This window comes from Artibeus jamaicensis, unplaced genomic scaffold, assembly GCF_021234435.1.
Source record: "Artibeus jamaicensis isolate MK-2021 breed Jamaican fruit bat unplaced genomic scaffold, CSHL_Jam_final contig_797, whole genome shotgun sequence".
NCBI classification, from domain to species: domain Eukaryota; kingdom Metazoa; phylum Chordata; class Mammalia; order Chiroptera; family Phyllostomidae; genus Artibeus; species Artibeus jamaicensis.
In genome coordinates this window covers 2,307,310-2,321,894 of record NW_026521977.1, presented here as the reverse complement: position 1 = coordinate 2,321,894, position 14,585 = coordinate 2,307,310, and the positions used below count along the sequence as shown (strand labels likewise).

The following is a 14,585-nucleotide window of genomic DNA, read 5'->3' as shown; positions in this document are numbered from 1 at the left end:
GGTAGAAACTGTTTCTTTCTGGTAATTTTTCGGGACACCAGGAAACTGTCTTTTCCCTTCCTTTAACAATGCTATTATTTATTATGCAAGTACGTCACTCTTGTAGTAGAAAAAAGAAAATATAGATATAAACATTTAAAAGATGTTAAATTAAGTTTATTCATACTTTCACTGAAATAACCAACTTTGGACTTTAACCTTCTGGACTTTTCTTCCCCCTACTTTCAGGGATAAAGGTGCCCCTATATCTATCTACATATATTCCATCTAAAATGCACCTAGAAATACATAGGATTTGTAAATGACAGTAAAATCATACCGCCTGGTTTTCTCCCCAGTCAGTATATTGGGAACAAACATGCCCTTCGAAAGCATCGAGCCTCTGTGCGTTTTCACTGCCTGGGGCGGAAATGCTCCGAAATGACACCGCACTCCCGCCTTCCCCGCGGAGCACTGAGGGCTGTTCCGAAATGACACCGCACTCCCGCCTTCCCCGCGGAGCACTGAGGGCTGTTCCGAAATGACACCGCACTCCCGCCTTCCCCGCGGAGCACTGAGGGCTGTTCCGTGCTTCCCCACCAGCTTCGGTTCCAGGCCGTAAACCCGGGCTGAGCTCAGTGACTAGGGAGGTGTCTGAACAGCCCAGACTCTATGCTGAACCAGATTTTTAAATTAGATTTAACACATATAAACTGGAGGGCCTCGTATGTAAACATTTTTAATTTTAGCTTTTCTTGTGGAAAAAACCTGGGAGATTTGGCCAAGAAAGACTGGTATTTTTTTTTATAACCTCCAAATTAAATAGTAACTGCCCCCGTTACTGTTGGAGCCCGTCCTCTCTGGCCGGCCACTCTCCAGAATGCTGTCACTCACCTCATCGGCCTGGCCCGGCGGGGCGTCAGCTTGCCACTTCCACGTGAATCCTGTTCTGCAGAATCTGGTTGCCAACGAATGCAAAGCCTTCTTAATCTGCTTATTGGTGATATGGTTTCATCCACTAATTCAACAAACGTTCAGCGAGTGGCTATTCTGTGTTTGACTCTGCCCTGGATATGGGTCAAATATATATATAAATCATAAAAATATGAATAGGAGTATAGTCCCTGCTGTGAGGGTCCCGAAGTACAGCTCATGGAGGTCTGGGCGAGGTGCTCTGGGGGAGCGGGGAAGTGGGGTGGACCGAGTAATCCGCCCCTGCCCCTGCCGGGATGTCTGTGTCCCAATCCCTGGGGCCTGTGAATATGTTACCTTAAATGGAAAAGAGGCCTCTGCAGATATAATTAAAGTAAGGATCCTGAGATTGAGAGATTGTCCTGCATTACCTGCATGGCCCAATGTAATCTGAAGGGTCCAGTTAAGAAGGAGACAAGCTGGTCAAAGTCAGACTAGAAGGAAATGTGAGGATGGAAGCAGAAGTCAGAGAGAAGAGAAGATACCACCCTGCTGGCTTTGATGATGGAGAAGGGCCACCGGTGAGGAACACAGCTTCTGGAAGTCGGCAAAACCAGGAAATGGACTCTCTCCCAGAGGCCGCACAGGGAACAAGGCCCTGCCGATACTCCGATTTTAGTCTATGGAGATACATTTTGGCATTCTAACCCCCTGAATTGTGAGATAATGCATTTACATTGTTTTAAGATGTCACATTTGTGGTAATTTGTTACAGCAGCCATAGGAAACAATAAAGGACTAACTTTTTCTGGGGCGAAGTGGTGGAAAGGGTTTATGAAGAAGGGGATATTTGAACTGGGTCTTGAAGGATGAGTAGGAGTTCATCAGTTATAGAAAACAGATGGAAAGGAGCCCAGGCATAAACCAACAGATATATGCTAAGGGCATGAAAAAGCAGGGCATGTTTGGGTTGGCTGTTGGTCTATTGTGGTTGGAGAGTAAGTTGTATGAAGGCTGAAATAGGAGATAAGGCCAGAGAGCGGGGCTGGGATCTTGACTTAGAACTGGTCCCATGGAAAACAGTTCTCAAAGGTTTTAAGAAGGGAAAAGATGATCCAATTCATGTTTTAGAGAGACTGCTGTGGCATCTTGTGGAGGTTGGTTGGAAGGGGCCAGACCAGAGGTAAGGATACCCACGAGGCTGTTGCAGTGACACGGGTCACACAGTCACGGCAGGGGTGGTGGCCACGGGCAGGGGGGAAGTGATCGAAGACTCGTTTGAACCAGGGTTGGCAGCCCTCAGGGTCTAACTGAGGAGGGTGATGGAGAGGCAGGAATAATGACCGCCAGGTTTTCAGCTTGGGCGTCACTCACTAGGGCTCAGGAAGAGTAGGGGAGGGCAGGGCCGGGGAGGGCAAGGGAGGGGAAGAAACTGTGGGTGCTGTCTGGGACTTGGTGCGTGGGAGGGGCCCACTGCACATTTGGGAAGAGTTCTCCAAAGGCAGTTGGCAGTCAAATCTCTGTAACTGCACTATCTGGGGTTCAGAGTAAAGTCGTCTGCATTCCTTCTGCACCCTGGCAGGGGTAAGGAGGAGGGGGCCTAGGACCCAGAGGCTCAGGGGTGTGCTAGTAAACATTTAACAGTCAACTCTCTGAGGGAAAAAAGGCCTTGATATGTGGCATTTGCTGATTCCCATGGCACAAATACTCCCATCGTGATCGATTTCAAGGTCCTAACTCCACCTCGCTGAACGTGGAGGTGGGAAGAGGTGCACAGCAGCACAGCATACAGAGTGTTTCCACCACACAGATACACTAGAAGTAAATCATCTCGAGGGTGTAGATCATAGTAAAATGTGGCGAAATATCCAGAGTGTGGTTATTTGGGGGATTTATTTCCTTTGTAATTTAACTTTTAATGATGTCTGTTTAATGACCAGCTCACAAAATTGTTGACAATTTTACATTCAGCTCTTGTGAGCTGTTAGGAGCAGGCTACTGCAAATCCACCGCTGGAGAGGGTCCAACAAGGCGCAGGTTGGAAGGGCCTGGAAATACGCCTCCTCCTGGGGCAGGCTGGGGGGCTCCCCAGAGTCGTCCGTGTGACGAGGCAGACCAGCTCCAGGACCTACAAGGTAGCTCTCCATGCCCCGTTCTTCCTGCCAACCTGTGGGAGCCCTGGTCAGTCCTGCAGACCCAGGAACACCGTGTGGTCCTTGACCGCAGGATGATGACTCACGGCACCCTGCAGTGAGTGACTCAGGGAAGAGGCCGCTGGGCGGCCTGGAACAAAGAGCACCGGACAAGGTTTATTTCTGCCAGGAGCTAAATGGGAAGCTCAGATACTTTTCCACTGTTGCTGATGCCTTTGAACTACCTCCAATTGAGCAATTGCACATATTTCCAAGAAGCAACATTTTTTTCAAGTGGATTTACTTTTAAAAAAAAGTTGCTAAAGTGAATGAGCTGGAAAGGAAACCTGGGGAGATGTTCTGGCTTACTTCCTGCCACGGCTGGGGGTGGGCAGTAGGCGGATGGAAGTCTAGCCCCGGTGTGACCACTGTTCAAGGGTCGTAGAACCTGGGTCCTAGGCATTTCAGGGTCTCTCCTCTTCCTCCATAGTGACATCCAAGGTCAAAGGGGCTCTCCAAGTGCCCCTTGGAGGCCACCCTGGTGCCCCAGGTGATCTGTCCAGGCTGGCATTTGACAAGATGTTCCTTATACTTTCCGTCAGTCCTTGGTCAGCAGGTAACCTCTGGATCAGCCTTCTCAAAGTACCTTCAGTTCTGGCAACTCTGCTCCTGGGCTCAAACACATTATTGTGCCATTCACTCCTAGTCCCCTACTCGCCCCCTGGGATACAAGAAACAGGATGTCTGAAGGTGTTATCTGCCAAGCCCTACCTGTTTACTCCTCTCTTTGGCTTTTCTTCTCAGGATTCTGTTTCAGAAATGGGGCCCAAGACCTCTCTGCTCTCAGGCTTAGGGATCTTTACTCACCTCCCCAAGGAAGCAGACTCTGGCCCTTTCTTGGGGACCCACCAGAATGCGTGTTCTCACAGCTTCTACTCCACCTCTCCTGTCTCTCCCTTGCCCCATAATATGTTACTAGTCTCGGGTGTGTGCACGGAGGTTTACCCCTACTTAGGATGTTTTGTGCCCACATCTCTTTTCTGTACCCTGAGCACTCTCCGATTCCCTAAGGGCTGGCCCTTGGTGACACATAAGGCACAGACACACTCCCTTTGTCTACCTCTTGCTGGTACAGTCCTTCCCAAGACAGTGAGTACAGAATGGCCTTGCTTATTGCAGGAGGAGAAAGGCAAGGCACAGCGGTGGGGGTGTTACTGTTTTACATGTGCCATCTCTCCCCGCCCCTTGCCCTTCCCCCACAACTTCCTCCTCCCCACTGAGCACAGCACCAGCTCCTCTGGGAACTGGCCAGCCTCTCCTCCCGGATGTGGCCCTCGTGCTGTCGGAGAAGATGCTGGCTAACTGCTAGGGCTAGAAGGGGATCTGAATCAGGGAGGAAGATGCTTCTGGCCAGCAGAGCCTGTGAGAGAGAGACCCTCAGGCCTGGTGTGCGTGGCCACAGCGTGCAGACCTCAGCATTGGGGTGAAGATGGAGGATGGGTCTGGCAGTGCTCAGGGCCAGCCTTACTGAGGCACCCCTAGGCTGCAGCCCCTGGACCAGAGGGAGTGTGCTGAGGATAAGAAGTCATTTGGGAAGTTCCTTCTTTTCCCTCACCCTCCTCTTCTTCCTTCTGTCCCTCTTCACCTCACCATTGCTCCACCAGGTCTGCCCACAGCACAGCACAGACCTGGGACTGACCACAGTACTGTACCCTCTTTTTCTAAACTTTCCACCTGCAGCCACTGGCTGTCCAACAGCAGAGCGAATGTCAGCATCACCGATGCATGGCCCCTGATGAGCTTAATTCCAAGCAGTCTGACAGTCCTTTATCTATTCGTCAGTGAAGAGGAGAAGCCCTGGCCGGGCCTGGACTGGGTCTCCGTTACTTGAAAGAGGCAAAGCCAGAAACTCTGCCACCCAGGATGAACACATACTATCTGGGCCAGACTGGGTTTTGATGAAGTGTGGCTAAGAGAAGTCAGGTGCCATATTCAGAGAGTGGGAAAGGACCTCCCTGAGTACAATGTGTGGGCACCTTGCAGGTATTTCCTAATTGAATCCTGACAACAACCCTAAAAGACAGGTACTATTGCCTCCATTTTCCAGGTGAGGAAACTGAGGCCATCAAGAAAGAGGCAGATGGAGAATTAGAACCCGGTGTGCCAAGCTCCAAAGCCTTCCTGCAGCATCCCAAGATTAGGAAGCAGGATGAGGCCATCCCCAGGTGGGCCCCTACTTGGCCTGCCTTGTAGGGGTACAGGGCCCAGCTCTGCAGTCGGCCAGGCCCAGAGACTCACAGAGGCTCCTCTCTGCACTTTGACCTGTTATCTGATGCCCCGGGAGATGCTCCAGGTCTGTTCAGGTCTGCCCTGGGGCGAGTGCGGGGAGCAGGAGGCCTCCTCTCTGCACTTTGACCTGTTATCTGATGCCCCGGGAGATGCTCCAGGTCTGTTCAGGTCTGCCCTGGGGCGAGTGCAGGGAGCAGGAGGCCTCCTCTCTCATCGTGAGAGTGACCAGGAGAGGCAGGAGGATTGGAAGGCATTGCCCAAGGACTCCTGCTTTCACAGCACCAACACTTTGCTTGTTATTTACTAAAAGTAAACCTGGGGCCCAAGGATCAGGGGTTTAGGGACCTTCTCTGACCTTCTCAGTCACAGGTGTGGCTTTGGTTAAGTCCTTGCCTCTGCCTGGTGCTGTAAGGTGGGAGCAGGGGACAGGACTGGCGGTGTCCACTGACCCACCCAGTCATCCATCCCCTGAGGTTGCAGAGGGACTGAGAGCCATGTGTGTGCAGTTGCTCTGAACAGTCCCCTCCATCAAATTCTTCATCTAGAGATAGACCAGTGGTATTAATAGCAGCCTAATCTCTTTCAAATTCTTTGTGTTGCTAAAATGAAAGCAAAAATTCAAAGCCGCAAGAACAAAAAAACTCCCTTCTGAGAATTCTGAGTCACTCCAAAGAGGTCAGTGGAGCCTGGGTTAACCTGTTGCTTCCCAGAAGGGCCTGGGCTCTTCCCCCGACACCAGAGATTCATGACGGTGAGAGACACCTGCCTGGTAGGCTGTGCTCCTGGGCCACTGGGGTTTCAGAGAAGGGTTTGATCTCCTCTGGGCTGGTTGCAAGGCTCTGGGAGAGGCATCCTTGGGGACCATTGTGAGAGGCCATTGCTTGCCAGGAATGCCACCCATGAGCTGGTTGGCTTGGCCCAACAAGGAGCTGGGAAGTCAGACAGACCTGCTCTGACTTCCAGCACAGCCAGTCGTGCGCAATGTGACTTTAGGCAAGTCTTCAGGACTTTGTTTCCTCTTCTGTAAAATCATAATGTTCATAATAATAGTATTCCCATTACCTCACATAGGCAAGTCTTCAGGACTTTGTTTCCTCTTCTGTAAAATCATAATGTTCATAATAATAGTATTCCCATTACCTCACAGGGCTGCCAAGAGCACTGAAGGGTGCTGGTCGCTCTAACGGCCCTTGCTAAATCATGACTCCTGATGATGTCCCCATGCTGGCTGGGACATAATTGTCCCTCCCCAGCTGAAGTGTGCAGAATAGAGGTGCTCCTTCAGTTGTGGATGGGCTTGTGTCTGCGTGTCCAGCTACTTGGTCAGAGCTGCCCCCTCCTGCCTGCTCTCTTTCTCCCCACAGCCCACAGGGACCCACAGAGGCTATTCCCAGGGGCAGAGCTTCCACTATTGACATACAATCTTGGGACTTTCTGGGCCTGAATGGACAAACTCATGGGCAGTTGTGTAAATGGAAAAGTCAGAAGGTGAATGGGTAATAGATGGACGGACAGGTGAATGAATGGATGGATTTGCCATCCCACAGTGGGGGGTGGTCATTCAACCTCAAACTGTGGGCCCACTCTTTTGCCTTCACAAGGCCTCTGGCTGGACAACCTGCTGCTCCTTCCCCCAGCCCCAGGGCCCTCCTTAGCTGCACTGGGAATGCACACTCCAGTTCTCTGCAGGGCCGGTGCTCAGGCTGGTTCTGCTGCTACAATCTAGCAGAACTCCTGGGGGAGGAGGCAGAGTAGAAGGGAAATGTCAGGCCTTGGAATCAAACTATCCTTGGTTATAATCATTGGCCTGCCACTTATTAGTCTTATTATCTGTGTGATCTTGAGCAAGCTGCTGAACCTCTCTGATTCTTAGTTCCTTACTACATAAAATGGAAACAATAAAACCCACCTCACGGGGTTAAATACCATAGCACTTGAAGTATACCCAGCATAGAGTCTGGTACTCAGTGGGCAACCTAGAAATATCTAATGAATGGAAGAATAAAAAAAAGTATGTTAGTTTGCTTTCTTTCATGAGTGTGTCCAGGGGCAGATAACATACTTAAATACGGTTTAGATGCTGTTGGCCTTCTCAGTTACACAAATGATTAGATAGTTATACCAACAAAGGCTCTTAAGATAATTTGCATCAGCCACAAAGGTAACTGGACCCAGTGAGGTTGCTTCCTTTCTCTGCACCTCAGTTTTCCTTTCTGTACATTGGGCCAGGTTAAACTTAAACACTGGCTGGAGGCAGAATGAATAGAGCCCAAAGAGCTGATTGGCTAATGACCCACCTAACCCTTTACTGACCAGGCTGGAGAGGCAGTAAGAAGGGCCTTGGAAATGGGTTAAAGAAGGAGCGGCTGGAGACCAAACATTACTAAATATTTTTCCCTTTTATGGGTCGGTGCTCTAGATCACTACTTCCTGGAGATTGTATTCTAAACTTTGCTGTGATGGATGCAAGGTCCGCGTGCCCACAAGCTCCAGCAGAACCCAGATGTCACCCTGGGGGAGGGACTCTGCTTTTACCTTGCTATTTTAAGCAGCAAGTTTATAATAATGGATGGGGGAGAAAGCAAACAGGCCAGGAGCAGCGTGGGAATGGTCTGGGCAGGCGCGGCTGCTGGGACTCCCCCTGAGGAGCTTGGGGCTCCAACTTGTCAGGTGTGGGACCTCAGCCAGGCTCCACTCTGCTTTGTTCTGCGGCAGCTGACATCTTTCAGTGCTGCTCTGACTTAATTTGTTTCTGCTTGACTTTGCTTTCTGATCCAGGGACTAAATTAAGGTTTTTCTCGAGGAGTAGGAGGTAGAGAAAAGGAAGTAGAGACATTTTTGATGTGTCAGAATACCTCAATCCCAGAATCCTTTGGGATGGGACCATCAAACCTGTGGCCTATTGTGACTAGAAGGAGTCCAGATGTCAGAGATTTTCAGGGTTGGAAAAGACCTCTGGAGTGGGTAGAAACCCTGTGACCCTTGTCCCAGCCATTGCTGAAACTCTCCCCGGAGTGGGGAGCTCACTGCCTTGAAGAGCAGCCCATTGCACCTTCAGACATTCCAACCACCAGGAAGTCTTCCCTGGCTTTGATCTGACCTTGCAGTCTTGTTCCGGGACCTGCCCTTTGGGAACAACAGAACTGCATGAATGGCTTTTGAGTATCTGAGAAGAGATATTGTTTCTCCATGTACCTTCTCTTCTCCAGGCTAAACATCTCTAGTTCTTTAAACATACTTTTTGTGTCCCTACATCTTGCTTCCCTGTTTTTGAACATTGCCAATTTGTCTGAATCCTTCATAGTATGCAGAGCACAATATACTTCGCGCATATTAAGACATAAAGAAAAAGTGGAACAGTCACCTCCCATGTTTTGGAAACTATACCCCTATTAAGACAGCCTGGATCTGCACACACTTTATCATTTGAGGTGGTTTCTTGGGAGGTGCAGCGAATCTCTATGATAGGATTGGGTTTGTGGATACTCTTGCTATGTTGACACCAGTGCCACTGACGTCCTGCTGCTGAAGTCCAAGTAAATATAGTAGAAATTAACCACAGAGCTCACCTTTGTGCAGATACAAAGCTCCATTTATTCATGCAGTGAGCATTTGGGATGGGAGACAGCGTGACCTGGCCCATGGCTCCCACTCCTGAGAGCCAGTGTGGCTTCTCCCTTCCTGCCCTGCCTCCCCCGAGGCCTCCACCTAGTCTGTTCAGAGAAATTCCATTCAGCACGTCAGTGCTCATGGCTCAGCTCCAACACCACTTCGAAGGGAGAAGCTTCACTAAAACCATATTCTACCCATCATAATGTCCATAATTAGGAACCTTTTTCTGGGACCCTGCAACTTCTCACATCCCAATTATTTACCCCATTATGCTGGTTTGCAGCTGCCTCCTGCCACAGAACTCTGTTCTTCTTGAAGGCCAAGGCCACATCTTTGTCATCTTTATGTCACCAGCACCTAACACAGGGCCTGGTAGAGTGAGTGTAAATCGAGAGCTTGTGGTAATTGAATGAATGAGTGAATGAATGCGCAGTTCATGGATATTCTACTCGAGATGAGGTTTCTTGAGCTGCCCAGTAGGGGTCACCTTAACTATTTCAGAGAATGGGACTACCTTTCCACCACAGAGAATGACAAAAGTCGTGATGACAGTTACATCAAGCCACTCTAGGGCTAAAGTTCTCCAGATTTCAAATAAAAGCAAGGAAAAAATTTTGGATAAATCTGGTTACCAATGAGGAATAAGCCCTCTCGCCTGCCTCCAGGAGCTCAGGCAGAGGTGCATGTGACCCGTGTGGGCATCAGTCGGGGCCACAGCTGACCCCAGCTATGAGCCTGCCCAACAGCACTCTGATCAGCACCCTTTCCCAGCCCTTTCTTGTGGGGAGAAGAGGATCTGGTCTCATGGCAGATGGCGGGGAGTTCTGCCTCATCCTCCTGCAGCCTCCAGCAGTCTGTACCTTGCATAAGACCCAGGACATGGCAGGTACTCACTCACATATGAGAGTGTCCTTTGTCCTCTGTATGTGTGTCCCAGCAGCCCCGTCACTGTGGCTGAGGCCCAGGTCTCGGGATGACCCAGTGTCTGATGGTTTTCCTCTCCTGTCAGCAGAGCAGCTCCGTCAGGGAACCTCTGAAACCATAGGCTAGATGTTGGTTGTGCAGGTCTGTGAGTGTTCACACCCCACTAGGGGAAAGGGGCCTGAAGGCATTTAGAGGTGGGAAGAGGCCAGGCAAAGCCCCCTGGACTCTGGCCAAGCTTCCTGGTCTGCAGACCTCCTGCACCCACATGGCCTCTATGAGCACTACCCCATGCTGGGCTCTCTGCTTCATTTCATCCCTGGAACGGTCCTATGTAGGAGGCATTCTTATCTCTGTTCCCCTGACTAGGAAACCGAAGATCAGAGGTGAAGCCAACATTCAAGTAACACAGCCACTGAGTGGCAGAGTGGAGACTCAGACCCAGGAATCTGGTTTCAAAGTCTGTGCACTTTCTATCTTGCTGTTCTGTCTCTCCAGACGGAGACCCAACATCACTGGTCTCCCTTTCTAGGAGGAAGCAAAGGAGCCAGACCCACTGGAGAGATCTTGACTAGCAGGAAACATGAAAGAGCAGTTATGGCCACAAGTGACAGTAGAGTAGGTACAAGTTAGTACATACAAGTAAACTCAACCCAAATAGACTTAAACACTGAAATTTGTTTATGTGACTGGCTGGCTTAGAAAGATTCAGCCTGCAGGTAAACTTGGATCAGGGCTCCAGCTCCGTTTCTCGGCAGGTCTGTTGGCTCTGCCACGTCCTCTGTGTGTCAGTTGTATCCTCAGTCTGGCCTTCCTCATGGACGCAGAGTGGCATCAGCAGCACTAGGTCCACATCTGCACCCTCCACTGCCCAGAGTGAGAGAAAGTGTCCGGGCCCCCAAACACTACCCCGTGCTCATTGGCTTAGGCTAAATCCATAGTCTGTCCCTGAGACAATTACTATGTCAAGATCAATGAGATTATGCTGACTTGGATCAATCCCAGCCAGGCCTCAAGGCCGCTTACAGCATGGGGAAAGGATCAGACTGGTTTTGGGGGAGGCAACCCAAGGTTGCTGCTGGAAGCACTGCACAAGGCACATGAGATGCACCTGGGCCAAGCCTCCAGAGTCACAGCTTTAGCAGGGCTGACAGGGCCAATGAGGTCCATCCTCAAGTGAGAGAGCCCTGAACTAAAGGTTAGAAGAGCTGAAGAGTGTGAGGTGAGCCATGAGGCAGGAAGTCAGGAAACACCATCCCTTCCTCTTCCCCCGCTTGGCCAAAGAAGCCTGTGGAGTATAACAGAACCCTGGCCTCAAAATCAGAGAGATCTGGATTCAACTTGCGGTTCTTTATATGAATTGGGCAAGTGGCTGCCCCTCTCTGAAGCAGTTTTCTCATCTATAAAATGTGAATGTTGACACATGCATTGGAGGTCCTCATAAGGATGAAATTAGGCACGGTTGGTAGTGCTCCTAGAATAGTGCCTAGCACCAGTAGGTGCTCAATAGATGGTGTCCATCTGATGATCCCAAAGCAGCGTCCTCCTTAGCTGTGGTTGTGTAGAGGCTGAAGCACTTTTCTCCCTTCCGGCATAGTTGTGTTTACTGCAGGGACCAAATTGGATGCAAAATCTCTAAGGCCACCTCTGACTTTGTAAACAGTGCTAGTGAACAGAAGGAAATTCGATTCCAAATGCCCTTTATTTCCACCTCTGCTGTTGATGCAAACTCAGGCAGGCTCTCTCTGCGGCTCATGACCTTTAGAAATGGAACCCAGCCTGGGTCAGGGATGGGAGTGGGTTTGACTTGTCCTTTTGGCATCTCCTCAGCCTGCAGAGCCCAGGCCTCTTGGAGCATCTTTGGGTCTGACACAGCAGAGGTTCCGGGCACCTGCGGCCACTCCTGTCAGAAGGCTGCCATGCCCCACATTCCTGAGGATGAGGAGCCCCCCGGAGAGCCACAGGCAGCCCGCAGCCCCAACGGCCAAGTAAGTGCCCCCTCCTTGCCTGCAGCCAGCCTGGCCAGGGCCAAGCCAAGCACCCTGGGCTGAGGACACAGTGCCCAGACTGGCCGGAGCGTTTGCTGATGCCTAGGAAAGGTATGCAGCACCCACACTGAAGAATAAACACACAAACTTGCTTTGAATTGCCCAAGGCCCCCCACACACCCTAACAGTGGAACCCCCCGGGCTGTGTCTGACTGAGGCCTCCTGGGCAATGAAGCCACCCTGACCCTGGAGGCCCCTCCTGGAAAGGAGGAAGCCTTGGAGGAGAGGCTTGTCATGTCAGGGTCATGAGCACCAGCAAGAGTCACTTAAGGTGGATCTGCTCAAAAAGACCAAATTTTCATAGTAAATTGTGAGAAAGATTCTCAACAAAATTATATTATAAAAAGGGAAGTGATAAAAATAAGACAATTTAAGGGGTTTCATTGAGATTGTACTGTACAAATGAAATTATAAAAGCAAGTTATTTTTAGCTATATATACTACAAAATATAGATTATATGTCACTTTTTAGAAAGATTTTTTTTAAAGATTTAATTTTATTTTTAGACAGGGGAAAGGAGGGAAAAAGGGAGGGAGAGAAACATCAACCTGAGGTTGCCTCTTGCACGCCCCCTACTGGGGACCTGGTCTGCAACCCAGGCATGTGCCCTGACTGGGAATCAAACTGAACCAATGATCCTGTGGTTCACAGGCTGGCGCTCAATCCACTGAGCCACACCAGCCAGGGCCATATGTCACTTTTTAGAATGAACAAAAAATCAAGTGTATTGATTTTAGTCTGAGTATATTTCTTTTTATATCAAAAGATGATCTGTTCACATGATACCTCTTTCTTCACATTTTACTGTATAGCACCTTCATTAGGAGATTCTGGTGATTTAGTATGTAAGAGCTTCATTTATTTTCTCAAGGACCTCTTTTAACCCTTCAATATTCAAGTCATTCTCTTGTGAAGAATCTATCTTACCACATCCTCATAATTTTGTTCCTCATTTGTTAACTAATCCAGCTCCAGCTGCTCCTCATTGGTCTAAGACCCTGCACGGGAAGCTCTCTAACCTTGTTTTCTTTCATCTCGTGAACTTTGCAGTTAGTTTGCACTGAATTCGTGTCATCCTGTTACATCTGACAGTCACCTCAACTGCCCTCAATCAAAAGAGATAGACACTTGTTAAGTGAGCGAAGAATATATATGAGTGACAAGTGAGAAGATTCTTAGTGAATATCTTCATGTTATGATGACATTTGTTTTCTCACACATCCTAACTCTGGGAACATAGATAATAAATATTTAGAAAAGAATGGCCTCTTGTATTTTCATATCACAAGCTCATGGTGTTGCAGAAACTTGGCAGCCTTGGGAAGCCCTTGAATTTCTAAATGACAGTGGGCCAAGCCCCCATGTCTTTGGCTGAAGGCAGCCAGCTCAGGGTTTTATTGAGAACCCCCCCTCCCAGGAATGTCTTGGGCCACAGAGGGCGCTGCTCCTCAGTTGCTTTCAGTGGCTCCAAATTGTTCCTCTGCAAAATATTCACATCTGGAGCCAAATGTGACTGCTCCTAATCCTCAGGTCACTGTTTTCCAGGGTTCCGGCCCCTTAGCATGACTACCCCTCAGTCCTGGACTCTGCCTTGGCTATCGCCGACCACTTCCATCCACTTCACTAACAATGGTAGAGCCCTTAAGCCAGGTTCTGGTGCAAAATCTAGCTTTAAAATCCCAGGCAACTCCCCCAAACAGCTGCCATACTGTGCTCCCCAAGAATACAAGTACTCTTAAAAAGCCTTGGCTGGTGTGGCTCAGTTGGTTGGAACATCATTCTATAACTGAAATGTTGCGAGTTTGATTCTTGGTCAGAGCACACACTTGGTTTCAGGTTCGATCCCCGTTCTGGACACGGGTACCTGTGAGCCCCCATCCGACACGTACAATCCCCAGTCTGGGCATTAGTCCCGGCCTGGGCACGTGTGGGAGGCAACCAACCAATACTTCTCTCTTGCATCAGTGTTTCTCTCTTTTTTTCTCTCTCTAAAAACAGTGAAAAAAGTGTTGTCAGGTGAGGGTTTTAAAAAAGTATTCTTAAATAATAAGAAGAATAGATGGATAATTATGAAACTCCACCCTTCGTGAAGAGATCCTTTTACATTCAGTTCAGTTCATCTTGGTTCCCAACTTCTCCACAAGGAGACACAAAACTAGACAGCACAAAAGCCTGCTGGCCCTTCTGACCATCATGGCTTCAAGCTACACATGGGTACAGCTCCACTGTGTCAGAGGTGAGGGCGAGTTTTTAGGGGTAACCAAGCAGGGGAAGGGCTTCATGAGCTCATCACACAGTTGAGGGGCAGAGAACCCCTGTGGAATAGCTAGAGCTCCAGATTCCTTGTCCCTGCAGGCTCCCTGTCTCTGTGACCTTGAGCTAGAACCAGACTTCTGTAACATGAAGGAGTGGGACCCCATGGTCTCTAAAGTCCATTCAAGTGCCATGACTCTAACTCTGTGTTGGGAGACATCAAGAAAATAAGAGACTGTGGGTCTAATGGCTTTGGCATTGACAGAGCCCAGCAGGAGAAGGACCGATGAGGAATTCAGGAGGTTCGATGCCAGGGTGCCCAGGTCTTATAAGGAAGGACTATTAGCACAGAGTTTAAGACTGGGATTCTAGAGTCACACCAAGCTAAGCTGCTCCACATCCTGGCCAAGAGACCTTGGGTGAGTCTGTTAAATTTTC

At 49.4% G+C, this 14,585-nt stretch overlaps 1 protein-coding gene across 8 annotated transcripts in view; it reads left to right on the top strand.

The window, feature by feature from the left end:
• The window catches only part of IRAG1 (inositol 1,4,5-triphosphate receptor associated 1), a 116,275-nt gene that overhangs the window by 32,294 nt on the left and 69,396 nt on the right, over nt 1-14,585 (top strand). For 4 of the 8 annotated variants that reach the window (XM_037133840.2, XM_037133838.2, XM_037133837.2 and 1 more), the window contains exon 1: nt 11,636-11,833. The exons of 1 other annotated variant lie outside the window; for it this stretch is intronic. In XM_037133840.2, coding sequence (XP_036989735.1) covers nt 11,636-11,833 — 198 coding nt within the window. Of the gene's footprint in view, nt 1-11,635; nt 11,834-14,585 lie in introns of those variants that run through there. 3 more of the 8 variants (XM_037133839.2, XM_037133841.2, XM_053672970.1) reach the window with 1 other exon arrangement.